General features: G+C 44.8%; 1 protein-coding gene across 3 annotated transcripts in view; it reads right to left on the reverse strand.

Moving 5' to 3' along the window:
• Positions 1-27,886, reverse strand: part of TMEM94 (transmembrane protein 94) — a 46,049-nt gene that overhangs the window by 8,304 nt on the left and 9,859 nt on the right. Inside the window, exons 3-22 of one of the 3 annotated variants that reach the window (XM_065647907.1) lie at positions 22,461-22,580; positions 21,702-21,829; positions 20,964-21,100; positions 20,094-20,290; positions 19,238-19,389; positions 18,525-18,627; positions 18,126-18,212; positions 17,516-17,632; positions 13,739-13,795; positions 11,811-11,915; positions 11,044-11,208; positions 10,586-10,795; positions 10,102-10,417; positions 9,186-9,359; positions 6,216-6,318; positions 4,800-5,017; positions 3,477-3,655; positions 3,142-3,280; positions 2,413-2,528; positions 1,427-1,526 (exon numbers count right to left, since the gene is read on the reverse strand). In XM_065647907.1, coding sequence (XP_065503979.1) covers positions 1,427-1,526; positions 2,413-2,528; positions 3,142-3,280; positions 3,477-3,655; positions 4,800-5,017; positions 6,216-6,318; positions 9,186-9,359; positions 10,102-10,417; positions 10,586-10,795; positions 11,044-11,208; positions 11,811-11,915; positions 13,739-13,795; positions 17,516-17,632; positions 18,126-18,212; positions 18,525-18,627; positions 19,238-19,389; positions 20,094-20,290; positions 20,964-21,100; positions 21,702-21,829; positions 22,461-22,580 — 2,923 coding nt within the window. Of the gene's footprint in view, positions 1-1,426; positions 1,527-2,412; positions 2,529-3,141; positions 3,281-3,476; positions 3,659-4,799; positions 5,018-6,215; positions 6,319-9,185; positions 9,360-10,101; positions 10,418-10,585; positions 10,796-11,043; positions 11,209-11,810; positions 11,916-13,738; positions 13,796-17,515; positions 17,633-18,125; positions 18,213-18,524; positions 18,628-19,237; positions 19,390-20,093; positions 20,291-20,963; positions 21,101-21,701; positions 21,830-22,460; positions 22,581-27,886 lie in introns of all 3 variants that reach the window. The other 2 variants (XM_065647906.1, XM_065647908.1) reach the window with 2 other exon arrangements.

Genomic DNA, 27,886 nt, shown 5'->3' on the forward strand with positions numbered 1-27,886 from the left:
ATTATGCACATGAAGATGAATGTGTCACACACCCTTTCCAGTCTGGATAACAAGTAATTAGATCTTTTAAAGTCACTCCAACTGATATTCATCAGTCATGCCTAGTGAGATCCAAAGTCAAAGCACACAATTAGCTATCTAATTAATTGCAGTCCAAGTGCCCTGGACACCTGTTTCCTGTAGGAATTGAATTGTGATTCACAGAACTGTGACCCAGAGATTTGCACCTCTAGCACACCTTTTTCTGACCAGAGCTGTAGGTATAGCCTGGGTACATAACACAGATGGCTTCAGCATCAAATGGCCTTGTTAGCAAAGAGCAAAAATTAAATAAACCTAAATAATTTAAACCTTCAATATTTTAAATTCTGCTCAGCAGCATAACACTACTGTTCCAAGTCTAAAGGAACAGAGGGAATATAACAAACCACTCCAAAAGCAGTGCCATGTTTGAACATACTCAGAACCAGCCTCTGCTCCTGCACTACCTCCAGCCTTCATCAATCTTTTTATCAACATCCTCCAGGGGCCTCTAAGTCAAAGCTGCTGTTTGATACAATTTTTCTTCTATAGCTCTGTGCACAGTGTTCCGTTTGTATATGTATTTTCTAGAATGCTCCAGGCAAAAAAAAAAAAAAATCCAAACCCACCCTCTGCATATTCCTGTGTAAGCAACTTATCTAAATGATTGGTGCACCCGGGTCTGCAGCACAGCGAGGGGTTAGATGAAGTGAGGAACTGTCACCTCTGTCAAAAAGAGAGAGAAAATCTACTGGGTGCTGAATGTCTGGGCAGACTGGGCTGCAACTGGTTCTCACTGGTACTCTGTAAACTGTGCCCAGAGGTACCTAAAATGTCAAATCACAATGATGCTTAATGCTTTTACTGTAGACTGGACAGGTGTTAGCCAGCTGAACACTCAGCTCCTTTCTTAAATAAAATAGTATCTCTCAGAGAGATAAGGAAATCTTGTCCTTTCTGGTCTCTGCCATCAAAAACTCTGCAAAGCAGCAGAAGGTGTTAATAGCAACTGCCAGAGGAAAATGCTTCTGGGAAGTGATTTCTGAGTTATATAAGACAATGAGAGTTGTGAGCAGAGATCAAAGTCTTCTAGCACACTGATAATGCTTATTTAATAAAAGGCAGTAGCATTTTAGATGTTTGCTTTTGTGTCTCTTCTGAATGCAAATTGAAAGGAGTGATTCTTAATCCAATTCTGTAGCTAGCTAGCTGCATTAAAACAAAGCTAACACCTGGCTTCCCACAGGTAGCAACAGAGGGTCATTAATATCAAAATGCCCTTCTAGATTTCCGGACTGAATCCCCTTCCCTTCACCCATGTCCACACCCAGATGAGCCAGAGCAAGTGGATGAGGAAGGCATTAATGGGCAGGAGCAGGACGGAGCCAGGCTGTGTGCCACTTACTCTCTGGGGTGCAGTCTGTGAAGAGAGGCACCAGCAAAGGCACATTGTCTATGTTCTGCAGGTGAGGTCTCACCTGGTGGATCCCCCGTGGGAGTTTGGCCTGAAAAAGAGAAAGAAAAGACTAAGCAAGAGAGTGTGCGTGAGGGAGGGGCATTTCAGTGGGAACTGCCGAAATGAGAATTATGATTCCCAGAATTATGCACCTTCAAGATTGGACACAAATTGACATCCTTGAAGACAGAAGGTGGCTTTCCCAAGCCACTGTAGAATGTTGTCTGTTGAAGTTCTACGCTGACATGTCAGGCTGTCTGTGCTCACCCTCAGGGTGCCTAAGATCAGCACGATAAAACTGTGCTTGAGAATTTCTAAGGACTGTGTGCAGAATATAGTCAGAGAATATGTGCTGTCTCCCAGCACCTAGATCTGCTATTTCAATTGCAGCCACACCAATACACAGCAAGGGGAGGGTTCTTCCTTTCTATAAAGAGGCCTAATAGTTTTGGTGTTTTGTGAGGTTTTTTGTTTTGTTTAAATCTGCATCTCTCTTTGATATTCCTGTAACCTTTGCTGAGCATGTCTGAGTTCCTTATGAGGCAGGAAGAGCTTGTCCTGCACTCTGAGTACTGGGCAGCACCAGCTAGAGCTTATATGTGGAGGAGAGAAAAAGTTTCTTCTGTCCACGGGGACTGTGGGAACATTTCCACTCCCTGCCCAGCAAAGATGTAGCTCTCAAGACCACCCCACGTGTGGTCATTTCTATTCCTAAACTCCAGAGAAAAGAACTGTTCAGCAAAAGTGATTATATGAGAGAATCCCAAACTTGCTGAGCTCTAGATACCCAGCTGGAAAGGGTTGTGGGGGAATGGGGAGTCCCAAAGAAAACCAGTCAGTCAGTCGGCTTCAAAGAGGAATTCCCTCTGGGAGTAATGAGTTGATAGTGCTGACCATGACAACAGCACAAGGTGTATAGGGAAAGGTGGCCTCACCCTGTTACAGTCCTCCAGGAAGCTGGGGATATCGCTGTCTGTTGGCTGAAAGCTGATGAGATCTGAGTGCCCTTCTTCTTCCATCAGCAGAAGCCCCTCCACATCATCTCGAGAAACTGGAGCAGAGAGAAACAGCGTAAACAATAAGCACAAACCTGCCTCTGCCACCCACATGTCACGTGGCACTGCAGAAGCCAGGAAACGTGAGGCCTGATTTTCTAAGTTCGCAACACTTGGATCCCACTCAGTCATCTAAAATGCACTATTTTCAGATGACTAATCTGCTCAGAGGTAGATTTGTGAGCCTAGTCTCTGCTCTTTTGAGACACGATAGTTTATCTGTTCTGCTCTCTTTTTTCTTCTAGGGGAAGAAGAGAGTAAAGAAATCCCTTGAAGTCAGAGAAAAGAGTGACACACAGGTAAGAGACCCTCAGGGGCTTGACCAGGGCCCCAGCAAGACCCAAAAGCACTAATGAGCAGTTGTAAAATCTTGGCAGCTGGTGCACAGAAGGCTGTTTGTTTCCAAAAACTGTGTTAGTGACTGGGTAGAAAGGCTATATGTATACGGCTCTCTCACTCACACACACACAGCTCAGGCCCCTCCAGTTTTGTGCTCAGAGCTCTGAAGGATCAGGTGTCTGGTGAGGACACAGGAACCTATGAAGGGGTTTAAAAGAACCATTCAGGAAACATGTGGCATTCAAAGTGGCTTAGGCGCAGTTCTCTCACCCTGATGTAGGTCATCGTGCAGAGAGCCAGCATGGCTGGGGCTAGAGGGAGGGATCTCTGAGCCAGGCACATCACCGTTGGGTGTTAAAGATATGTGGCAATTCCAGCCAGTCTCAAGACCCATCTTCTCAGCAAACACCTGTAGGAGAGCAGACAGAAGATTTCAGTGTAGCTGTGCAGGCCAGAGTGTTGCAGATCAAGGCTATGTTGGAGTGTCGGTACCTTCTGGACCCATCAGTGAGCTGAATCAGATTAACCTTAGATCACACTGGAGCCAAACTCTCCAGACAACCAGGGGACATGCAAGTTCAGGGGGTTCAGCAAAGACAGCTTACCTTGCTTTTGAGCTCATCTTCCAGGGAGAAGTAGACAAAACGAATGCAGGCATTGACCAATCCATCAATGAGGCGGACAATGTCAAGACGGGCCTGATACTGAGATGAGACCATTCCCATGAAGATCTGTCCGCTCAGAGCCTGGATACAGTCTTCTTTCTCCATCACTTCTCCAATCCCTTCTTCAGGCATGCAAACAACACGCAGTCACATTGAGACACAGGGGTCACATGTGCATCAGATACCCAGAAACATGCAGATACAGACATGCAGAAGGAAAGATTAGGAGATATCCATTTGTCCCAGCATACCAAATCACAGAAACGGTTTCAGGACAACCACATACGCGACCAAGAATACAAGTTGCATGGAAAAGAAAAAAACAAAACAGAAGACAGGGATCAGCCACAAAGAACTGGGCAGAAAGGTGAGAGATGTCTGCTGCCTAATGTTCACATGTGCATTTTAAACACATCCTATTGTGCTTAAACAACATGGTGAGTCTAGCTGGGGCACAGTGGTATCGGGGTACTAGGGGCTGATGCAAAGCAACTGGATCATGTTACCCCCAGCAACATTGCAGACACTCCCAAAGAGCATGCAAAGGCTCTGTGACAGGTTTGCTTCACCATCGGCCTGTGGTGAACGGGAGCTGGATGCAGCATGAGGAAGAAATCATGGAACACTTCACACAGTTGCAAAGCTTGCCACAGGAGGGACTGAAAAGTGTTATGAAAACACTCAGTCACAACTGCCTCCCAGCTTTTGGAAACCCCATTGTTCACATTTTACAGAATGAGAAGCCAAGGTGGAAAGATTAAGACTGGTTTTCCAAAAGAGCCTTCTGGAGTTATGTCATGGCGTGTGCTTATTTCTCAGTTTCCGTTGCTGTTCTGGAGGAGATGTACAATTCATCTCGTGGGAACCAGCTTCTTCAGTACAGCAACAAAATCCATCAGAGAATAGTTGCATACCACCATACATTTAATTCATTTGAAAATCTCAGCATATGTGATTTCCATAAAATTAGACAAACAGCAAAAAAAGTATTGGAATACACAGAAGCCTTGACTCTCAGTTGTCTGCTTTAAGAAATAGACTTCCCACAAGTACAAGAATTTATCTGCAAGCTTCAATAACTTAAGTAGAAACATACTTAACAGCTGCTACTTCCTCTGGAAATGCATCTACTTCAGAAATCCTTAGTTCTCAATTTCCATCTGCTACTTTGAATAACAATGTTCTTACAGCTCTAGACTGATCAGAAAGCAAGCACCTGGCCCAGCAGCAGATCTTAGTATAGACCACGCAGAAAACACGTACCATCTGAGCTCCAGCTATTCCTCCGACTGCTCTGTTTGATGGGGGTGGTTCCGGGGAGATCACAGCATGTGAAGATCGCGCTCTGCCCAGGGACCTGCACCAGTTCTATGCACTTGCCGTTGAGCTGGGAGGACAAGGCACAATGCATTGGCTTGTACGCAAAGGCAGAACAGTATCCTGAGAGGCAGGCTCGCTGGTAGAAATCTAACACCTTCTTCCTATATAGAAGAGACAAAAAAACCCCAGAGTTAGCAGAAATGCTCCGAACATACACTGTAGTTCAATGTAGAAATTGACAGTTGGCTATTTGGGAAAATGTATTCCATGAGGAGTGGTCAGAGACTCTGAAAAGCCTTTCCTTACTGTTTCTGCATTCTCGAAGCTGCAGGCACTACGGGGCACCAAAAACACAGATTCCAACAGGGGCAGTGGTGAATGTTTCTGTTTGCCCATCAGACAGACTGATGAGTATGAACACAGTACTCTTTGAATACACTTTTTAATATAATATGCTCTATATGGCTGCCAGATGTCTCCAAGGAAGTTCACTGCACGACAGCAGAAGCTTAATTCATCAGAGACAATTTATCTGTAGGGAGATAAACACCAAGGAAGGAACTGACAGCTCTGTAACAGACTTTTCTCCTATTGCCTTTCAAAGTTTGGGTCCCAGGAGATGTATGTGAAGTCTCCATTTAGTCAATATTCAGTCACTGGAATAGTGTGAAGTTCATTCTCTATGTTGAACTCACAAAGGTAACAAATTAGACTATACATGGGATTTTTCATTGGCTTCTAAGATTATAAATATTCCAGAAAGGAGCAGTGGGAGGTTTCTTACATCTGAGTGTAGGCAGACTTTGAATAACAATGTGCTGCTGGTCAATGAAACTAAACATTACTGGCCTGCTTTGCTAGCAGGAACAGAAATTCAGCCTGTAGATGAAAATGCAACAGACATATTGCAGCAGGACTAAAAGGGTATGATGCGTTGTGGTGGACTGGTTTGAAGCTGTCAACCGCAGGTAGAATTGATCACTTTGCATTTCATATAAGACAAGGCATCTGTCTTAAACAACAACAACGAATTCTCTGCCACCAACATTTGGCCTTATTATAATTCATTGTCCTACAGTGTGTACAGAGTCCAGTCATAAGAGGCTGACATGTTAATAGATACAATAAGAAGTCACTTAGTCTTGCAGTCCAGCAGTTGCTTGTTGCTATTTAATCTTTTACTTTGCTATAATGATAACAAATATTATAAGCAGAGATGTCTTATGTTCATAAACTACTTGAAGCTTCTATTAAATAGCTTAACAAGCATAAGTGAAGGCAATTTTAACAAAGAGTGGCCAAGTTTCCTCCACAATTTATCTGCAGCTCCTAAATGCACCAAATGACACAGCTGCCCACCTGTCAGAGCCAGAGAGCGGGTAGATATCGGTACCGTCCCAAAAGTCTGTGCAGGCCTCAAGGATGATGTCAGCTGTCCCATGAGAAAACATCTGCTCAGTGCCTGAAGTGTAGGAGAACAAAGACTCAGCATCGCACAAACGGGCCCCCAGGAAAGGGATGTCATACCCACTGCTCCCTTACTTGTTAAAAGCGAGTGTTCCCACAAACCGCCTTGATGCACTCCACATATCCCCCTTCCTCTGTTGAAAGTCTTCAGTCTCCATTGAAAAATTATTCAAGACTGGATGATATGAATTCACCTGCTATTTGTCTGAGAGTTCAAACAAGGCTGTAATAAAATGTGAGCCACGTAGTCAGTTCTGATTCTCTCCTTACACTGTGTAACAATTCTGCTCTACAAAAGGTGGGATAATATCTTGTTCCTGTATCCAACACAGCAGAAGAAAGAATATTCCTGTGTGCCTCTTCTCATGAGAGTACAAGCACCGGTGATGAGCCTACGAGGATCAAAGTCTGCCTACCCTGGAAAGTGCATTCAATTTAAGGCCAGATGTGGATCTAAAAGGTGAATACCTTCCATTTGAGCAGCAGAACATAATTTAACAGTGTGACTCATTAGATAGCAGCCTGTTTTACAAAGGGTCCTGAAAATGCATTAAATCAGGATGGGTCAAAAGTTCAACATAATAGACTCTAAAAATGTAACTCACGTTGTGATCAGAGAAGAACTGAAAATCAATGCATACCACAGCTTGCTCTGTTCCACGTCCCCTCCACTTTTCTCTTTAATACAGACCTAAAATCTTGCATTCCCTCTTGCAGACCGGGGTGTTAAGAAGTGTTTCCCAAAGGTGTGCGATGTCACTTGTCTGATGCACATCCCAGGCACAGGACACAAGTTAAAGGACGTGGGGCTGCCTCCCTCTCCACGCTGCCTGCTCCCTTTCATTAGCACTGGGACATTACCATTGCACGCACGTAGACTTCTCTGTCTAGGTTCCCTCCTCCAGCTGCTCTGTGACTTTGCCCCCAACAGCTTCAAAGCTGATCTAATGAAAAAAACATCACTGCCAAGAAAAATGAGCCCAAAGGCTTCTTGCAGGCATTGTTGCTGACTGCAAATGCTCACACTAGCTGGTGAAATCAAGAGCCAAGAATACCCACTCACACAGACCAGGCAGGGACCTTCAGGAACACTGGAGGACTTTCCAAAACACAGCAGCTCTCTGCTTTCTGCTATAAATAGTCATCACACGCCAAGTTTATCAGCATAACAAACCTCCAAGACGAATAGGAGCTGTGTGCGAAAGAAGGAGCCTGTTTCAGGGACACAAAGGAGTACTTGTGCAGAGCTCTCGTTATTTTATTGTATAAACACCTAATCCTTCCCACTTTGCTCCTATGGTCAGATAGTCCTTGCTAGGAAAGAGGGAACAAAAGATGTTTCATGCAAAGCCTATGGCCTGGACACAGAGCAAGAGCTTGCAGATGACCACACACACACCCCGCTACGTTCATACCTGGCAGCAATTGCAATCCATTTCCCATTCATACCGTCAGCATCCCACACGACAGTCCTTCTGAGGGGAAAATGACAGTGACAGCATGCACTGCAAACTGGAAGGAGTTCAGTCAGCTGTCATTGCCAGTTAAGTGACCTCAGCCTCTTCCCTTCCTAAATCATGAACTTGAAGAGCAGGATTTCTCTGGCATAAGGGAGAAAATTAATGAATAGGAAAGGAATATGGCCAGGCATTCATGACTGCTGGGACTCCTTAGGAAGAACCAAGTCGCTACAGCCAAGCCAGAGGACAAGGAATCTGAGAGTGCAGCTGTAGCAAGGGAAGCCAGAGGTGCTATCAAGCCATTTTAATCTGCTGAAGATGCCGGTGAGCTCCTCATTTCCATATGGTTACTATGGATTTGGGATGAACGCTGCCAGATGGTGAGACATACATTTCAATGGAATAGCAAGGGAACACGGAGAGAAGGCTCCTCCTATTTCTGCTACAGCTGTAGAATTTATTATGTATCGCCTTTTGACTTCAGCTCATCATGGGAGTGGGTGGATTCAAAGATTTATTGACAATTAATATATCCAGAGAGGTTAGTTATGATCATATTGTCTGACTCTCCTGCATAAACAGAGCCATTTGATTTCAACCAATACTATCTGCATAGTCCATTATTTCTGGTTGTACACATTTCAAGGGACAACACTGTCACATGAGAAGTGTTCCAATGGTTAACTAATCCTGCTGGCCAAATTCCTCTTAGAATTTACTCCAGACAGCATAATCCAGGTCACACAAGTATTCGTCTGAGCTCCAGCCTCTAAACTAAACCGTTTAAAAATTAGGATAAGGAGTTGAAATGAGGCAACATTAAAGGTTTTTCCCTACACTAAGAATCTCAGCATCAGAAAAATTATTGCTCACAAAGGCAAGATAGCAGCCATCACGGCAAATGAAAAAGCTCCTGCCCAGATTAAGATAGACATTTAAGAAGAATTGGGCAAGAGAAGACAGTTTAGCTGGTAAATCTCTGGCCAGTATAAAAATCATCATATTTCAGATTCAATATTGAACATACTTCAACTCCAGAGAGCCAAGTTAAGTCAATTTAAGGTATTATGAATAGACTAAGAGCTCTGACAGGCAAGCTGTTAAATCTTGCTGAGGTGCTTTAAGACCTCATGGTGCCCAGCTGTACATCCTTTCCATCCTAGTCCATTCCTACCAGAACAGGAAGGAGTAGAAGGAGTGGAAAAGTCTGCATGGCTTCAGGTGTTGTATTCATGGTCACCATGAGTTTGCATGTGATTTCTGTGATTTCTTATTAGTACACATACAGAAATAGACTATGCAACACAATACACTAGACAACTCACGAAGATAATGATTATGATTTGGGTTATCAGAAGGATGAGCATCTCAAGTGGATGTCCAAAGAAAGGGGCAGCCTTACTGGTCGTGGTGTCCTTCACAAACAGGTTAATCATGTGGCTCAGGGGTGGTCTCCTCTTGGTGATTGACGAAAGCTTCCCCAGGATTGTTTCCTTAACCATCTCATCACTTGGCAAGCGGTACAAGGCCAAATAGTTCTCCTGCTTGAAAAGATCTTTAGCACCTGGTGTGAAACCTGAAATATGAACATAAGGAGGAGAAAAACTAGAGTCTAACCAATGCAAAAGAAAGGTCCTCTCTCCTGCTTCTGTGCCATCCAGTTTGCCTGCACTCATTCTGACATCTCCCCAGCAACAGGCAGCTGAGCTGTGCTCACTGTGCATCTGCACCAAGATGGCTCAAGATCTATGATGAAAAACATTCAGAAGGACGAGATATTATTAGTAATTACAGCTTTCTGGTTCACTGAAGAGAGGAACTGTGCCATTGAAGGACAGGCATAGAAGTGAGGCCAAGAGCTTCCAGATTTTAATCTTAGTGTTACCTCTAACCTCTTTTCTCCCCTGTGCTTTGGTTTTCCCATCTATAAGATGAGCTGAGGTACCTCACATCATTTATACCTAAACTCCTCGTAAAATATCACGGTAAGACAGGGCAGCTATCTGTCCATTAGCAGGTGGTATTTGTCTTCTGATGAGACTGGCAGACTCAAGCCAGAAGAATACCAAGCCTAGCCAGGGCTGGCTGGAAATATCCTTGATGACGTTTGTTCTTTGATAGTGTCTGCAATATCAGAACTTGCCAAAAGTAAACTCTTTAAAAGACTCTTTTGGCAACTGAACAACAACAGAGTCAGCTCTGCAATTCCACCTTCTCAGCAACCAGGACTGGGGAAATATTTTTCTTGTGCTCTCCAAGGAGTAAGTGTCTATGGACAGCTCTGATTTCTCTGCGTCTGCTCATCCAATTTCCCTTACCTATTAGCCTGGCAAGCTCACAGAGGCCCCAGGGCACGTGGACAGGCAGCACAGCGTTGTGAGTTTCCTGGAGGGCAATGTTGCAGAGGTGATCAGAGAAGCGGCACAGACGTTCTGTCACGCTGGCATTGCAGAGATTGAGCAGCACGTTCAGGCCCAGAGGCTTGAGGGAATTCAAGTGCATCTGCCAGTTGGAGTCATCAAACTGGATGCAGGAGGGGTTCTGCTGGTCTTGGGACAGGCTAAGCATCTCCAGGTGGTAGTCACACACAAAGTCTTCAGCCTCACAAGCCAACACCTCATTGTCACCGACAACCTGCTCCAACAGATGGGAAAATTCTAGTTGGTTACAATGAATACAGCTTGGGCCTAGAATCCCACAGGGAATTCCCAATTAAACTCCCAAAAGGGGAGACTCTATGGGCTAAAGTCTGTCTTATAGCTCCACGAAAGGCTACTTGTGTGCCCCTTCCGTATGTCTTACCTGAGCATGTTCCTCCTCTCCACCCTCTGTGTCCTTGCTGAAGCTCACATTGGACCCAGAGGGATGTTTGCTTCTGCTGTTTGGCTTTCGGTGGGCATGGGCATCGGGAGCCTTTGGAGCATCACTAGACCAGTTGTTCCTCTCTTGCTCATTTGTCATGTGCACTGTGTCTGCCAGGGGGCCAGAGAGCAAAGCGTCTCTTTCGTGGGGCTGCAAGAGACCAACCAAATGAGCAGCAGTGATTCAGTGTTGAACAGGAGTCACTACTGATTCACCTGTTGCTTTAGGACTCCTGTAGAAGAGGATCTCATCCTTGCTGCTGGTTTATCTTTTAAGCAAAGAATTATGGCACAGGACTTCTCTACAAGCCAAGGGACTCCTCTATAATACAACAATGTGTGTGTCAGTCAAACTATGTTTACAGCCAACACATACATTATGCATTACATATCCCTCACCTCATCTTCCATCTCAGGATGGCAGAAAGACCGTGTAGAGAGTTCATCAGTCAGATCCTCATGGCTATCGTGAGGTGGTTCCACTTTCCCACTGAAGAACAGAACAGTCTCTGGGCTGGGGTTTGGCCAGGAAAGAATCCCCTGCTTGTCTACACAGCAGAGCACCTAGAACATCCCACAACAACCCCAAGAAAGCAAAATCTCAGTGAAAATATGTCTCAGTGTTATAAATGTCACAAGTTTAATAAACACATGGGAGGATAGATAAGTCTCTCCTTCACCAACCTTCTTCCTTAAGAAACTGCACGTAATAACTCTCTAAGAAATCCAAGGATTCCTTGCTCTAGCAGGATTGATGGGTTGTTTAACACCAATTTTATCTCAGGATATTGCAAAACTAGGCATGAAGACCATGGAAAGGAAGCAACTACTGAACCTGTTTCACCAGCTAGTACCTTACCAGGACCAGAATCAGCTGGTTCTTGAACAGGAGACAAGAGGGTTATGGGACCAGAACCAGAGCTGGAAAATAGAGACACTCTGTTCGATGCCACAGAGTAATCTCTAACCTTTGGCTTTGCCTCTAAATATGCTGCTTGGACAGGACAAGTCAGTTTTAAACTCTTCTACAAAGTTGCCAGAAGGGTTTCTAGTCCCAGCAAAGTGAACTGACTGCTAACAGTCTATGCTCAGGGAAGGACAACATGAGCGATGAAAATAAAGCATCCACTTAGGGTTCTTCCTTCTGATAGCCCAGCAATACTCACAGTGACAGATCCCAGACTGTGGAGCAAGCTCGAAGTGAAGCTCAGAGTTGGGGATTTGCCTTTTAAAACACAGAGGAAGTGGCTCCAGATACAGCGTATCATTTCCTGCGGAGGGAAGCAGAGGACATCAGCCAATTAAAGACTCATTCAGTGAAAGACAAGGGAGGGAAGGAAGAAAGGGAGTATGACATTACCTGCTTTCAGGTTCAACACAGTGGTACACTGTAAAATAAACATTGGTCTCCATGGGAACCTGTTAACTGACACCGTGTTCATGGTCTCAAGGGAAAGGCATTTCTTCCCCCTTCCAGGGGATGCTAACAGATTGTTGAATTGTGAATTAACTGAAACTACCTTTGTCTATCAAAAAACACGAGAAGGAATTCTGAAGTCATTTCATTTGGGGTGAATCAGTTGTTACCTCTTAGAATTTGTTCCTACAGTGACTCTCACCCCCCTGGATTATAGAGTTTGAGACCTTAAGATGACAATTACCATCCTGCAGACTGGGCAAAAGGAGTCACTGTGGTGACTTGCCCAAGGCTACTGACCAAGGCAGTGACAATGTTGGAAATAAAGCCAAGGTGCCCTACCTACTCCATCATTAGAAATGAACCGTAATCAACATGGTAATAAACTGAAAGAAGGGAGTATTTTGCAAAACTAAAATGTCAAGTTGGTGCCCTTTATCTTCCACACGAAAATCCTTCAGAGAGAGTCTGGATGGCAGCAACCAATCCGAGCACCAGAGCTGTATGTTTTTCTCCGTTCACTCCTAAATCCAGCAAAACCAGGTTTGCATCACAGTGCTATTTTACTGCTTTTTAGCTGTTGTTCTGGAATGCTGTCACTGCAGAGCACTTCCCTCAAAGTTCCTGAGATCAGGTTCCTTAGATCCTAAGGGTTAGTACAGCTATAAGCTCAAATGCAAAAAAAAGCATGAGCTATCACCAGAAAGCAAAAAGCTCTTATTTAAACCAGTTTCTCATAAGCAAAAATGTTACGTAAGTACAAAAGGAAAGAAGTAGATATTTTCAAGGAGAAAGGTCAGCTCAAATCACTCTGACACCTGAAAAACATCTCAGCTAAATGATGAACTAGCACAGAAATACAAAATATTCAGCAAAGGAAATGTGTGTGTGTGCGTCCATGTGCACTCCTCTGTGTGGCTGGGAGCAAGGAGATATTGATTCTTGTAACATCCAGTGATTTTTAATCACTCCTGAAGTCCATCTGCCTTCTTAAGGAATGGGAAATCTTAATGCCCAATCAGACAGAAAAGTGTCTTTGCCCACTTGTTTAATCTGGATGATGCAATTTATAGAGTGGCCAGATGCAGTTCCTCCCCCAGAAAAAGGTCTTCTGAATGTTTATTTGCCCCATCTTTGGAAGCAATAGTGTGCTTAAGGCTGTTAAGGAGCCTATGAAACAGGATCAGACTTTTAAAAAGCCTGAACATCCCATGATCCCCTCGTCATGTGTGGTCTTGGTGCTGACCACCATCCCCTCCGCTCTTTAGTTTTGGCTTGAAGGAGGTTTTTCTGGTACAAGCAAAATACTTCCCTTCTTTCCAATGCACGCCATAAAAAGTTTATTTTACTCCTGGAACAAGAGGACTTGAAAGAGTTAGTTTCTTCAGAGCAGAAAAAGTTTATTTCAAACCACTTGCAGCACTCAGAAAAGCACAACTGGGCTCAGCATCAAAGTCACCTCAATCTCTGGTCAGCAGAGCAGCATTTAGGTGGGAAGGTGTAGGGGAAAGACATGCAACCTGCATGCATAGCAAATTAAAGCAGCTAATGCGTGACAATGGACAACTGAGACACGTAAAAAGGGTCTAGGAACAAGCAGGAAAACAGAGAGGAAGGGAAAGGATATAATGAAGTTCTGCAGTGAAGATGGAAGAAAACAATTCATAATAATAGTACCTGAGAAGATACCATCTCTGTGTAGCTGCTGAGAGTGTCCTCTGAAAACTTAGCAAGCTGCAGCAAGAGAAGAGACCAGTTACTATAATTGTGCTCAGAAATGTGCCATGAGGAACATCCTTCCCTAAATACTGTGACTTCAGAGAGAAGAAAGCAGGAGTCTTGCTCTGTGGGAATCGCTACACCAGGGCAGACCAATAATTCATCAAAGCAATTAAGTCTTTAATGGACTATATTTTTATCTACTTGTGAAGCACAAAGTGCTTAGTGCTGTACATCACAGAAGAACGCACGGTCATTACCCAAGTGTCTACAGAGAAAATAACAGCAATTAGACCCAGTGGAGGCTCTTTCTGGGTGGTTATTCTTAGACAGAAAGAGCTGGGATTGACTGATCTGTTTTTAAGTTATATGGGTCAGTGAAGAGAAGAGAGCTGGAGGAGTGGTTGGAAAAGCAGGTGCCCAGAACACAGCCGACACAGAGGAATGAGGTGATGTGGGTAGGAAATGAAAAGAAATTCCAGCAGGGCACTGCAATGGGGCTCTTGGAATTACACTGAGAAAGCCAGCACAAATTCCACAGTAGATGCAATTTTGAAAAACAGTTTATATTTAAGTATATGCATAAGCATAAGCAAATATGGTGATTACATTTGTATGTAAATAAAATGACAGCCCAAATAATAATGCATACATCTGGCACTTTAAAAAGGATCAGTTTAACAAAACTGAAAAAAGCCAAGACAAATTTGTCAGAAATAATTTAAACTGAGAACTATGAAGGATAATTAGGAATTGTTTAACAATAGTTTATTACAATTTTTAAAAGCAAAAATCCACAACTCCACAGTTTTGAGTGGAAGTGAAAATAGAAGTAAAAATTAACAGACGAATAAGAAAAAGTATACCAGTAGGTAATCAAAACCAGTCCACTGCTTGTTGAAGACAGTGAAATTCCAAATGATACAGCAGGCAAGGCAAACGTGTTAAATAAATATTGCTGTTCTTTATTCAGTGATATAATCATACCATATGATAACTTGGAAATATTTTCCATTCTAACACTGGCTACTAAAAGTAAATATGTTTAAATTGGCAAGTCTGGACAACTTTCTGGCTGTTACTGCTGATTCTGCACGAGGATTGAACCATGGGTTAAGTCCTAGTGCAATGCAAAAAAGCTGATGTGGTGCCAGTGCCTAAAAAGGGTGAAGAGAACAAACCAAGTTACCACAGGACTCCAGACAGACTTTGATTTCAGACAGAATAACAGAGCAGCTAACGTGAGACTCAATTAAAAGAAGTGGAATAATACAACCAGTGCCAAACACCACAAGTATAGGAGTAAAAAATCTCAAACTATTGTGATATCTTTTTTGACAAAATTACAAATTTCACTGATAAAAGTAATACTTTTGATGTAGACCACTTGGTACTTCGACTTGATACAAAATGCTTGATTGGTTTTCTAACAAAAAACAGAGTAATACCAGGGAAATAGGGTCCGTATTAAATATATTAGAAATAGACTATATCCAAATGGAACAGAAACTGAGGAATTATTTGCAATAGGATGTGTTACTAGCTCAAGCAGGGACAAATTCTGGGTATTTTGTTAATAGGCTGAAAGAAAATTTAAAACAAAAAACAAACAAAACAACATTACTAGTAGAGACTGTACACAAAGTTTGAGGCAGGGTCCAGTAATAAAGAGAACAGACCACTGCTACAGAACAAAATTAATTGCTCGGTAAATAAGCAAAACCATGCATACCAACAGGCACAAAAGTCAGGTCGCATCCTAAGAGCAAAAATGAAGGTTGGACTTACAGGATGAGGAGTCTATCTTAGAAAGCAGTAACTCTAGATTATCAGCTGAACAAAGCCTGGCCATTTAAAGCAGTGGCTAAAAGATCTAATATGATCCCTTTTTGCACTAACAAGGGAACATAGAGTAGAAAGTCCAAATTATTCTGAAATTCAGCACAAGTACAACTGTTACTGGAATATTTTGTGGGTTGTGGAGATTCATAATTCTGCAGTGATCCTGAAACACTGGACAAAGCTAAAAAGAAAGCCAGGAGAAAGTTTAGAGTGTTGGAAAATACGCTTATAGTGACTCAAGGTGCTTGAACTGTTCACTTAACCAAAGAGATGGTAAAAGGGAATGTCAGTAGCTACAAGAGACCAGAAATTTGATTGACATGCTCTTAAATCTAGGAGACAAAAGATGTAAATGTTCCAAGGGTTGGAAATCAAATAGTACAAAAATTCTCACCAACACAGAATGCCCATTTCTAGCAGTGAAGTAAATAATTACTGAAGGAGCCTATCAAAGGCAGTAGAAATGTTTTCAAACCAACATCGAATTCCTTTCTAAAGGGAATGCTGCTGTAGTCCAACTGCAGTAATGTCACTTGAGGCGGCGACTCATTTTCGGGGCCACTGGTTTGTGTCCTGCAGGATGTCTGACTAACGAGTCACAAGGGTCACCTACAGCCTTGAAAAACTGGGAATCAAACAGCTTGAACATGACGGGATGGGACAGAAGGGGAGAAGAGTGTCACACGGGCCAAGTGACTGGAGAGGAAGAGGGTCTTACCTGCTACATTTTGAACAGAGAGAAGGAAGAAGGGAAATAGAGAGGCCAAGAGAAGGCTGCCCTAGTCAAGGGAGAGAATGACACGTCACAACGGTTGTTCTGCAGCGGCAAGGATGGAGGATCATGTTTGAGGGGTCACAGAAAGAGCTGGCTGGACAGAGTGAGTTGCCTGGACAAGAAAAAGGAGAAGACAGGAAAGAACAGAAGGAAGGTACAAGTATGAGTGGGTATGTTGAGAACGATGAAGCAGGAAAGCCAAGGAGCTCTGGCTTTTCCCAGCCAAACAGAAAGGTGTGAAAGGAAAGAGGAAGGTCGCAAAGACAGAAACCAAGTGGTATTGAGAATGGGTGGGAAAGGTAAATTGGAGAAAACACTGCAAAGAGATGGTAAAGGTACAAACGCAACTGAGGGAGGTAACATGGGTCCTCCCTATCAGGACACAGGCAGCGTAGTCATGTACAACCTATAGGGAGAAAGTAGAAAACACAGACACAAGGCCACAGCAGCCAAGGAAGGACAAGAAGGAGAAACTGTTCCAGTATGGGCATAACAGAAGTGAGCACAGAAGACAAATACAGCACAGTGCATCTCACCAACGCTGCCACCAGGAGAGAACAAGAAACACCCATCAGCACACCCTGTTCAGGGTCACACACCCATCAGACTACCAAACTCCACTCCGCAAACCAGCACAACCGCCAGAAATTCCTCATGCTCCCGGACCCACTGCAAAGGCCATGCCTGCAAGTGAAGCCCCAGAGCCTCAGGAAAGAGCTGTTCAGCCCACGCATTAAAACAGGGGATTGCAGAGGATCTCATGTATCCCATTCCTTCTCAGCAGCTACATGTTCCTAGTTATGGCCACCACAGGGCATTTATCTCCAGCTTGACCCCTCTGACGGATTATATTTAGCTGATAGAAAGCACATGCCTTGAAGAAATTCATAGAATCACAGGAGCTTCCTATCACCCTGGGATATCTGTAGACAGGTTGAAGAAAATAAAACATCTGTTCAAGAAGAAGCTACACTGTGAATCCAGGGAGAGGGCATAGCTGAGACAATCAAAGATCCAATGTATAGACACATCTGCTGAATTCACTGGGCTCACTTCACAGAGCCCTTCACATCTCCTGCCATCATCTCTGCAATGGTTTGATGTGAAGAGATACCTACCAGTGAGGTGGACGAGGCCTTGCTCATCTGGGCCAAGACTCTGGCTTCTCCAAAGGCCGTAGCAAGAACCCACAGGACAGGAAAGAGCAATGGAAGGATGGGTAGGACACCATTCACCTGAAAAAAAAATGTGATCAACAGCAAGCACAGAGACAACAAGAAGTCAGAGCTCTCACGTGACATCTTTTCCACCACAGTGAGAGGATGGGTAGGAGACTGCGGGGCAACACAGGGAGAAGCACAGGATGGGAGACACACACACCCTTAGGGTTTGTAATGAGGGAGGCCAAGAATAAGTCACACCAACCTGCAGCTGGTTTTCCTGCTGAATGTGGCATAAACTCTTACAAGTTTAAAGGCAAGGGATACCATATATACACACATACACATATATACATCCATGGTGAGAGAGAGGAAACAATGTAAGGGCAGTCTAAGAGGAATGGCCAGAGTAGAGTTGTTGTCATGCTCTGCTGGGGGCTCCTGGATCCAGCACGCTCAAGGACACGTATAGGATCCTATCACAGGATGAAGCAGGTTGCATAGGGAGCAAATCAGTCTTGATGGTGCTCTGGGAGGAGCTGGAGTGGAGCTCAAAGCTCTTCTTTACCTGTAGCTGAAGAAGACTGTACTGCAAAGAAGCAATTCCAGGAGCTTTGAAAATGAAGCGCACAGCATTGGTGATCAGAAAGCCAGCCTGCAATTCAAACAAAGACAACATTGTTGGCTAGCTACTAGTAGTTGCATGGAGGGAGTTTTCACTGACTTCTAACATTCTCAGCCTTGGGAAAATCTCAAGATATACTTGGGCTGCTGCTGCGGTTCCTCCCTCCACTCTCACTGCTAGATGGCTCAGCATTTTTGCTTTTCTGAACCACCCAAGGCACACACAGAGTCAGCTGCATGAGTGAGGGCCTGGCCACAATTTCCTGTTGATGGCTGCAAATTCTTCACCTTTATTGACAAAACGTGGCTATATTCAACAACAAAGGCTTGAAATGAGACCTACCAGTACAACAGGGACAGCGTATTTCAGCATCACTGACTGTACAGTGAATCTCTCATTATCCAGGGCTGTCACAGGACGTGACAAAGCCATTTCCAGACACCACCTAAAAAATGGAAAACAGCTTGAGATTTCAGCAACCAAGACCCTAACTCTGCACCTTCCTCAAATATAAAGCTCCTATTAGACCTGATCAGAACACTGCGTTCACTCTGTGCTATGAGGGGCAACCTTCAAAAGAGAATCCAAATTCTACAATAGCAGTGTTGCACTTGCCATGGTAAATGTGCAGTGCTGTTGAACAAACTCCCCAGGTCTCCTCACCCTCTTAAGAGGAAGGCTCCACCACCCCAATGCGTACTGAAACTCCAACAGGACATTCAGAAATCTGTACCTCCAGTTGACCAAAGGGTGTCATATCATCAAACACATGAAATCTGTGACCTCCCTGTATTGTTCAAATTGGTTGGAAAGTAATGAGCTGAACGGTAATACTTAGCATATACATGGTTTTATATATTAGCCTCACCTACCAGTTAAGGAGGACACTAGAAGACAGACAGTTAAGAGACTTGGAGCATTCCCAGGTAACATAGAAGACACAGCATATTTGAAAACTCCTGTCCAGAACTGGTAAGTCTCATTCTTCGCTCACACAAGGGAGCAGCAAGGACAGAGACAAGCTGTGCAGTCATTGTGCCCTGTATTTAACCCACCTGACATTATCAATTATTGGGGTCTTCAAGACACGGAAGAGACGATACAGCTGAGGGTTCTGAGGTCCCTTCTTCACTTCTCCCCTGGGGGAGGGTGGAGGTGAGAAAGGTGGAAACAAATCTCCTGGCTCCAGAACTATGTGCTCATCGTCCTAGAAAAAAAGTCAGAGAGCCCAAAGGCTGCAGAGTCAGGGCCTCAGTGGAATCCTGCTGTGAGGGATTGGAGGTTTAGTCCTACATGATCCCTCTCACTGCAAGTGACACAACACCTGTTTGTCACCAAGCTAAACTAGCTAAATGAAATGCTTGTGTGCAAGCACATTTGGTTATGTTATGAAAACTGGCATTTGGAGTGAGTTACAAAAAAAACCCAACAAGGATAAATTTCAAGCTTTTTCCAGTCTTCTTCAAGCAGCAAAATCCTCGCATAGATCTTGTCATTGATTTGTTAATTTACTTCTACTCCAGGTATTTTATATTATCTTATTTTATAACAAATCAGTAGTAAGGAGAAGGTCATAGCAGACACTCCTCCACATAAAAAACAGGACAAATTAGGGGTTTTGTATGTGATAGCATCCTGCTGGAGAGATTCACTCCACTTATATCTAGCAGCACGTTACAATTCCCCCTTGACCTGTTGCTTTGGTATCACATTAGTGTCTGCTGTCTATCACGTCTGGGAATTCATAGGGAAGACGCAGTCTGTCCTTGACTAAACTGGAATTTCAAACTATTTTCAAGGTCAGAAGAAATCAAACACTCCAATAATCTGTACACTGGGAATTACGAGTATTAGCAAGAAAATCCGGGAAATATATTGTGACAGGCCAGGGAAATAAGAGAAGCAAGTTACCTTAATCCCTCTCAGAGAAGCAAACGACTCCTGGCCTGGCCTCAAAGCGATGACATCTCCTTCTACTAACAGGTTCACAGGCAGGTTGACGAGATGACCATCTCTGTAGGCCCAGTGAAGGGACCAGGATGGGGCGTAAGGCATGTGAAGGTCGGGGTACATGGAGTCTGGCCATTTCACCTCTTTGCCAAGTGTATCTGAAAGCACACAGTGTGAAAGAATTAAGTTATAACAATTCTAGAAAAGCAAATCATACATCAATTTACATCCTTCAGTGGCTACAGGTCCTCCAGTGCTAAGATCAGTCCATTCCCATGACCTTTTATCATCTCTCTCCCCTTGATGGCTTTTCCCCCCTCTCTCCACCCAGTATTAACAACTTAACATAGTCATTTTATAATCTTAAATACAGACTTGTACAATGGAAAAGCTAAAGGCTGTCCTTAAAGCTGCCACACTGAAATGAACTGCCTCTTCAGGTTTAAACGCCCTTGCTGAGACGATGCTCACGCACAGCAATTTATTTCCTTCTGTTCTGTGTTGTGGTACAACCCTATGTATTCTTCTCTCATCATCTGCTGCAAGGCAGATATTTTTATAAGGTACTGAGGATTCGAATTACTCCAAAGCACAGACATAACAGACGCCTACCTGAAAATACACAGATTGGAAGCACATGGCCGCATGACAGCTCAAAATAACTATTCTACAGGGCAGGCATGAGTAGGACATAATTCTCACAGTCTGTTTCTGTGTGATGCAGGAGAAGGCTGGTAAGCTCAATTAGTAACGTGTGTGATCAGGTTTGGAGAAAAATCCAATGAGAGGAAAACACAAATGCAAATGAGAGACAAACGAATGAGACCTCACCATTTATCTTATCAATGATTGTCTGAAGTCTCCTCTCCACTTCTCTGCACTTCAGCCTCTCTTGACGCCCGATCATGAAGAGATCCAAGAGGAGAAGGAGGAACAGGGCCAGTGCATTAACTATCTCAGCACCTTGGCTTTGCACAGCAAAACAGAAGACAGCGGAAAGTGTATGAGGTTTGAGTAAATGAGCAGAATACACTGCCAGCCGCCCACAGAGATAAATGCACACCTGCTTGGTTGTTTATTCCTACATCCCACAGACTTAGGGCTAAAAATGAAAAGCAGGGAGCTATGATCACACTTCTTTAGAATAATGCCACCAGAGAAGTCCAAAAGGACCCATCTCAGTTAGAAAGTATCCTTGCAAATACAGTCAAGGCATGTTATGGTGCATGTGACAGTGCAGTAATTTCTCCTATGAGCCACTAACTTCTCCAGTTTCAAAATCCTTCCTAACTGTGAAAATGCATAAGGACTTTTCAAGACCTAGGAATGCTGTAGAGAAAAAGTCTCAGTCTCTCCATAGGATACTCTATGGGTCTATCAGAAGCAGAATTAAGTTGGCTGAAGTTTTGTGAAAGGGACTGACAGGGAGAGAATTACCAGGGTGAGTATGCTAATGTCTAGATGTCTAGACAGAATGAGGGACAGCAGCTGTGTCAGTCATGCATAGTGTCGAGACAATATAAAACTACCACCTTGCTTCAGTTAACCAGCACAGGGTGTTTTTCTTACCTTCCCTGGGGCTGGCTCCCATAGCAGCACAGCAATAACAGCACTGCCAGAAGCATCAGAGATGCACCAGGCCAGTGGAAACAGGAGCAACGGTTACCATGGTACAGAAAACTGCTCCTCCACACCTCCTACGAAAGGAGAGCAACAGACAGTGAGCATTCACGAAATACAGAGCCAGACATTTGAAAAAGCAGAGTGAGAAAGGGTGGAGGCAGCAGTTGATGCTCCAGGGTGAACACAACTTTGTAAAACCCCTGAAAATGATACAGAGCACTCCAGATCAGTGATGCGAATGCTACAGCACTAACAGTTGCTCAGCTGGCGAGTCTGGGTGAACACTCTGCTTTACTCTTGCTTGGAAGAATGAAAAGTCTTCCATGCCAGGCTGCCCCATTGTCACTAGCCAAGCAAGGAACCCTTTTAAGTACTGCGCATAAACAGCAGCACTTTGTATTCAACACACAGACCAGGCAAATATGGTGGAGAAGGGGAGACTGTTGAGCTTCACAGCTTCCTGTCCACCCAGATCCTTCATCGGTGAAGCTAAGCTCCTGAAGGGCTCCAGCATCCAGGAGAGAAGTGCTGAGAGAAACGTACCCTTAGGTAGATTCCTTTGTTTCCAAGAACTTCAGCAGTTCTACACCCGCACACTCTGCCACAGCAGTCTGGGAGGGAATGCAGTCAATTTTTGTTTAATCTTCAGCTTTACTTTGAGAAAGGGAGACTCAGTGCCCAACCTTCTGCCATTTGCTGCCTCACCTTCCATGAAGTCACTTTTTTCCGTTCCTTCTGATGCCCCTCCAGCAGTGCTGACAACTGGTCTCTCAGGATCATGAGGGCTTTCTTTGTGGTAAGGCCCAAACTTGAGGTCATCTCATCCTAGGGTGCCAGAAGAACAAACTGTTTAGAGCTTTCCTATGTTCTTTTCAGGCTATTTCCTGGTGCCTGACTGAGCACCCTACGGTGGGTGAATGCCCTGCACTCATCATCACCGGTCTGATTCTCCATTTCCCTGCAATCATCTTCCCTCCTGTGAACTTTGGACTTCTGGCTAGAATTAGAGCACCTAGATAGTATCAGGTAAACAAACTGGTCCTGACTGTGCCAGATAAATACTTTATCAAAGCACAATACCGAGTCATTTCTGTGAAACAAGATTCTAATCAGCAGAGGCCAGGGACAATACAAAGGGAGGCTGCTCAGCTCCAAGGTTACACAGGCTTGAACTGGTGTCAGCTTGTAGAGAACAGAACACAGGTGTGGTAGAACTTTAATGACACAGGACAGATCTTTCTAACAGTAATAACAACAAAGTAGTACAATATCTGCAATTCTAAACAAGACGGGTCTGGTTTCCACAGCTGCTCGTTACAAATTTTTGGTTATGAGCCCTGCCTCTGCAGCTACTCTGCCACAGAAACCCCCAGAGTTAAGTGCCAGGCCACGGATCAGTTCAGGAGGAGATGTGACTCCAGCATCCACTCTCCCTTTTACAAGAGAAAGCACTAGAGTTTTAAGTGCTGAACTGTATGAACATACGAGGGAGGCATTTGGCCTTGAAGGGAGCACACCAGGTCCAGTCAGCAAAGAGGAAGCAGCCTGAAGGACGCAACTCAAGAGCAAGCCATCCGGACAACACCACCGTAAGATGCTGATAACAGGGGAGTGGGGTAAATGCATTTCTGGGGCAAGAACACAAGCACTTGCCTTTCTTTCAAATCACAGAGACTGCTGCAAGATACTGTGGGTACCAGATTACTGAATCAACAAGGAAACAGGGACAGGTGTCCATGAGAGGGCTACAGCAGATATCAGGGAACTGGTCAATAAAAGTTCTCATTTGCATTTCACATTTAAATGCAAACACCCCGAGGGCGTACAGCGCGTAGGATATCCTGCACGCTAGAAATGCTCAGGTGTATTGTACTGTTTACAGAGCACAGAACGACTGAGCACAAAGCAGGCAGGAAGCTTCCCCCTCCGGTCCCCACTAGTGTGACACATCCCAGTAAACCCAGCTCGGGCAGGAGCTGCAGCTGTTCCTGCTGTTGCAGTCAGAAGCTCTTCCCAGCCCAGCCAAATCCACCGTGGCCTCAAACTGCAGCAGCTCTGCTCCAGGAGCCGCCTGCACACGCCAGCTCTGCAAGCGCAGCTCAGCTAATATCTGCACTTTTCTTCCTGTTCCTTAACCGAGTGGTTTTGTGATGAGCATTTACCGGAATCTAATCTTGGGCTTCAGGCTCATTTGCACTGATGGTGCAATCCAAAACTGTAATGTCGGCATCAAGGAACAGCAGATAGCCGCCCTTTAAACTATCATCTACCACACGCACTCCCCACCTGTCAGGGACAATTTGAAACACTAAATTCTGGCCAAGCAGAATCTAGCAATGCTGCTTTAGCTGCACTTTTACAGAACTAAAAATAATCCTGCTGTAGCTTTCATTCTGTGTCAGTTTTAGGAAGAGAGGAAGCAGTTCTGTGTTGCTCTTGGAAGCAGCCCAGGTAACATCAGCACAGGACTAAACGTAGGAGCCTCTCAAAGACTCCCAGAGGAGAAGACGCCAGGCAGTGTCACTGGCAACAGAAATGCTCCTGCACCACGGGACTGCTGCAAACAGGAGTGTCCGTGAGTGACACGGAACAAGAGACACAACAAGGTTTCTCTCTCTGAGTGCTGCATGTTTGGGGCATGGCAAAGCACCCACAAAACACTCATCCTCTCCAACACAGGGAAAAGCAGACAGATAAATAAAAGACACAGAATGAAAGGCAGCAATAATAAGGACTTTGAAAAGCAAAGTCTGCTTAGACACCCAGCTGGTTTCAATGGCTACATCAAAAGCTAGATAAGAAATGAGAGGAAAGCTGCACTTAATGCCAACACCTGCCAACACACACTGCCTGCAAAGAGAAACTGCCACATCACAGCAGGCGGTGAGCAGAAAAAGGCAGCAAATCCAGAGGTAATCAAAAAGGTTCCTGAAATTCTTGCGCATCTGCTCTGGTCTTTACACAGGAGTTACTGTTCTGCCGTAGTATCAGTCAAGGGAAGGGCAGCCACAAAGGAGGTTGCTGTAACAGGTGAGCAAGAACAAGTGCAGAGTGTGGCAGGGAGGGCAGGGATTGTTCAACACCCATCCTGACATTTAAAACACGGAGCATTCGGTAAAGCAGGCAGAGCCAACCTGGCAAACACTGCAATAATGCGAGCGAGAGGCTGCCTGCAGTGACTAAGATAACCTACTGCTGGTGAGCACCAAGGGAAAGCGCTGGGAAGCAAGGAATGAAAGGGACATGCAAGAAGAGCCACCCTGAGCTCCTGGCAGGGGGCAGCCGTAGGTTTTCACAAGAGCTGTCCGGCTAAGTCATCAACTGCTAATGAGGCATTTTTCAAATGCCCTGAAGTAAGCCTTTCTATAGGCAAACCTAGGCCTCTGAAGCTGTCCCAGAGGGATCTTTCCAGCCTTTCATCAGCTGCAAGAGCTCTTCCTGACACAAAACAGGAGATGAGCACCCCAGGGTGATGAAGCCCTTCACCAGAGGTGTCAGTTCATTAATAAAAATGTCAACATTCACATCTTTGTTTTGGAAAGTTGCATTCAAAGAGTAACGCATTAATTTTCAGGTCAAAACAAAAACAGCGAGACATCTTCCCACCCAACTGCCTCAGCATAAGGTTTCCTCTGAAAAATAAAAAAAGAAAAAACAGACAGTGAATTCCAGGTTACAGTGAAAGCAAACCCCTGGTGGGTACCAGGAGGCATTCTAAGAGGCTACACTTTCATTTTGCAGATGCCCAAAGGGAAAAAGTCCTAAGAAGAAAATGAGCAGTTGCTTCCTCCTTTGCCTAGAGAGCGCAGGAGCCTCTAAGTGCACTTGCGGCTCCTGTGAAGCTGAACCCTGGCGATCCCAGCCTCAGTCTGTGAGGGGTGACGGAAGCCAGGTAAGCACGGGATGATTGCAACCCTCTGCCTTGCAGATGACACCGCAGCCATCAAGAGTTGTAATCTGCAGGACGGCTGTTAAGAAAAAGCACACAGTGCAGCAGATTTTTGCATGGCATTGTGAAAAACAGATGCTCCTCTGCACCTTAGTTTCTTATCTCCATAATGGGACTACCAACTCCTTACCAGCTGTAGGCATTGGAAAGATAAAATATTTACCAAACCACCTGAACACTACTGGAAATCACAGAAAAAAAGAAATATGTGTCGATACCTGCACAATTCAGGCAGCTCCATCAAGCAGATCATGGCTCTTGGGGACCACTGCCTTTAAGACTGGACATGCTGGGAAAGGTACCAGAAGGCACAATGAATGCAGCTATTAAACTTGGTTTAAATGCCACCTGACATGAGCTTGGCAGCCACAGTTTAGCTGTTGGTGGTCTCAAATCAAAAGAAACAAGGAAAGTGTTCAGCACAGCAGTGCCCAAATTAATGGACAGAGCAATAGTCAAGAGCTGTCTCCTTCCTCCATCTGTAGCAGCAGCACAAAAGGCAGCCCAGACCTCCCCTGGCCCTTGGACAAAAGAGCCCCCCCCAGTTTGGTAACTGGGTGCCTGTGGGGGCTGCAGTGTGGATTCTGGTTTTGAGGCTCCCTGCAGCTCATCACTAACAGGGTCTGCAGACTTACACTGCAAAGAGGCGCAGCTGTGGGTGCGCAGATCTCCGAGAGACCTGGCCAAAGCAACGCTTATCAGCCGTCTGAATCACTACTGCACTTTGGTGTGAACATTTTAATCCACAGAATGACATTCAAGTATAACGCCCTCCGTAAAGCACAGAGTAAGATGCCAACAGGCATGATCAACCTTTCCATATGGGTAATGCAAAGCCCAGCGCTTTGCTTCTCCCTCAGCAAGTAGAAGCTGAACGGCAGAGAAAGAGGCGACTGCTCCCCAGGTAACAGCCCAGTTTTGATTTGTACATTCCCCAGCCAGTCTCCTCGCTCCTGTTGCAGCAGCAAATCCCCAGCCATGGTTACCTGCCCCACCAGGCTGCTGGCACAATGAGGCAGTGTTTATGCAGTGCTTTGAAGCTCACCTGTACTACGCAATTATCAAGCTTTAATTACTGTAATTTATCCAGTTACAGTATTCCTCCAAGTTCAGAGAGCAGTTAGAGGTCCATATTTATTCTGGCTTCAACACACAGCACACTGCTTTATGCCAATGCAGAGCTCACTCCAGAAGATGCTAATTCAGTCCAAGAGGCCAGCAATGCCCAGAAATCCACACAACTTCAGCACATCTTTCGTTCCCCCCATTAGTTTCCTTCTCACCCCCACTTCTTTATCTGAAGACTTTAGGGACTAAAACTACGATATAGCCGAGCAGGTGCACAGTGAGATGTTTCAAAGGGATAAGGAGGTTCAACAGCTACAGGTCAAAGCCCATAGAAGAAACAGACAAATTTAAGTCATGAAGCAGAGGGGCAGCAAAGCAGGAGTCAGCAGCTAAAATAATTTTTGCCTCCTCCTGTTGGTTCTAGGGCTAAATCTGCAGTTTAAAAAAGAGCTTTTCTCCCCATTACCTCCAACACTAAGCCGTTCTCTAGCTAAAATCATCATTCCCTGTTTAATGTCCTGCTATAACCTCTTTCCCTAAAACCTCAATCTCTTCATGCACCATCACATCAGGCGAGATGCAGGTTCAGGAGGGAGAGAGGGAAAGCCATTTTGAATTTAAATGTTAAGGCAGAGAAACTTACTTTGCGGCATTTGCCTTGGTGGGGGATCCAGAGATCGGCTTGCTTGAAGAGCATCCGGACTAAATTCCTGTGCCACTTGCCCAGCAACTTGCAGTGCTGCTGCCCTCCAAAAATGAGAGAGCAAAGAGGGAGAGAGAGCAAGACTGTGCAGAGCCCAGCGCTGCAGAGAATGAGACAGAAGCAGCAGAGTGAAGCACCAGTCTGCTGATTAATTCAGCCTGTTTCCAGTCACGCTGCAGATCCAGCAAGGAGGCGGTGGATGGGGGTGGGGGATGAGGGATAGAAAAGGGGGGAAAAAAGGCAGAGAGAGAAGAAAGTTTGCCCAGGATAGCACCAGATGTCTGTAAGAAGGGTCCATTCATCAGATGGAGCCGACGCAGCCACAGTCCCTGGGTTCCCTGCCTGTAGAGATGCATATGCATGCACTGCAAGGGTTGGTGCTGACAGACAGGGGTCTGTGGAAAGGCAGAT

The sequence above is a fragment of the Caloenas nicobarica genome, chromosome 18, assembly GCF_036013445.1.
Source record: "Caloenas nicobarica isolate bCalNic1 chromosome 18, bCalNic1.hap1, whole genome shotgun sequence".
NCBI classification, from domain to species: domain Eukaryota; kingdom Metazoa; phylum Chordata; class Aves; order Columbiformes; family Columbidae; genus Caloenas; species Caloenas nicobarica.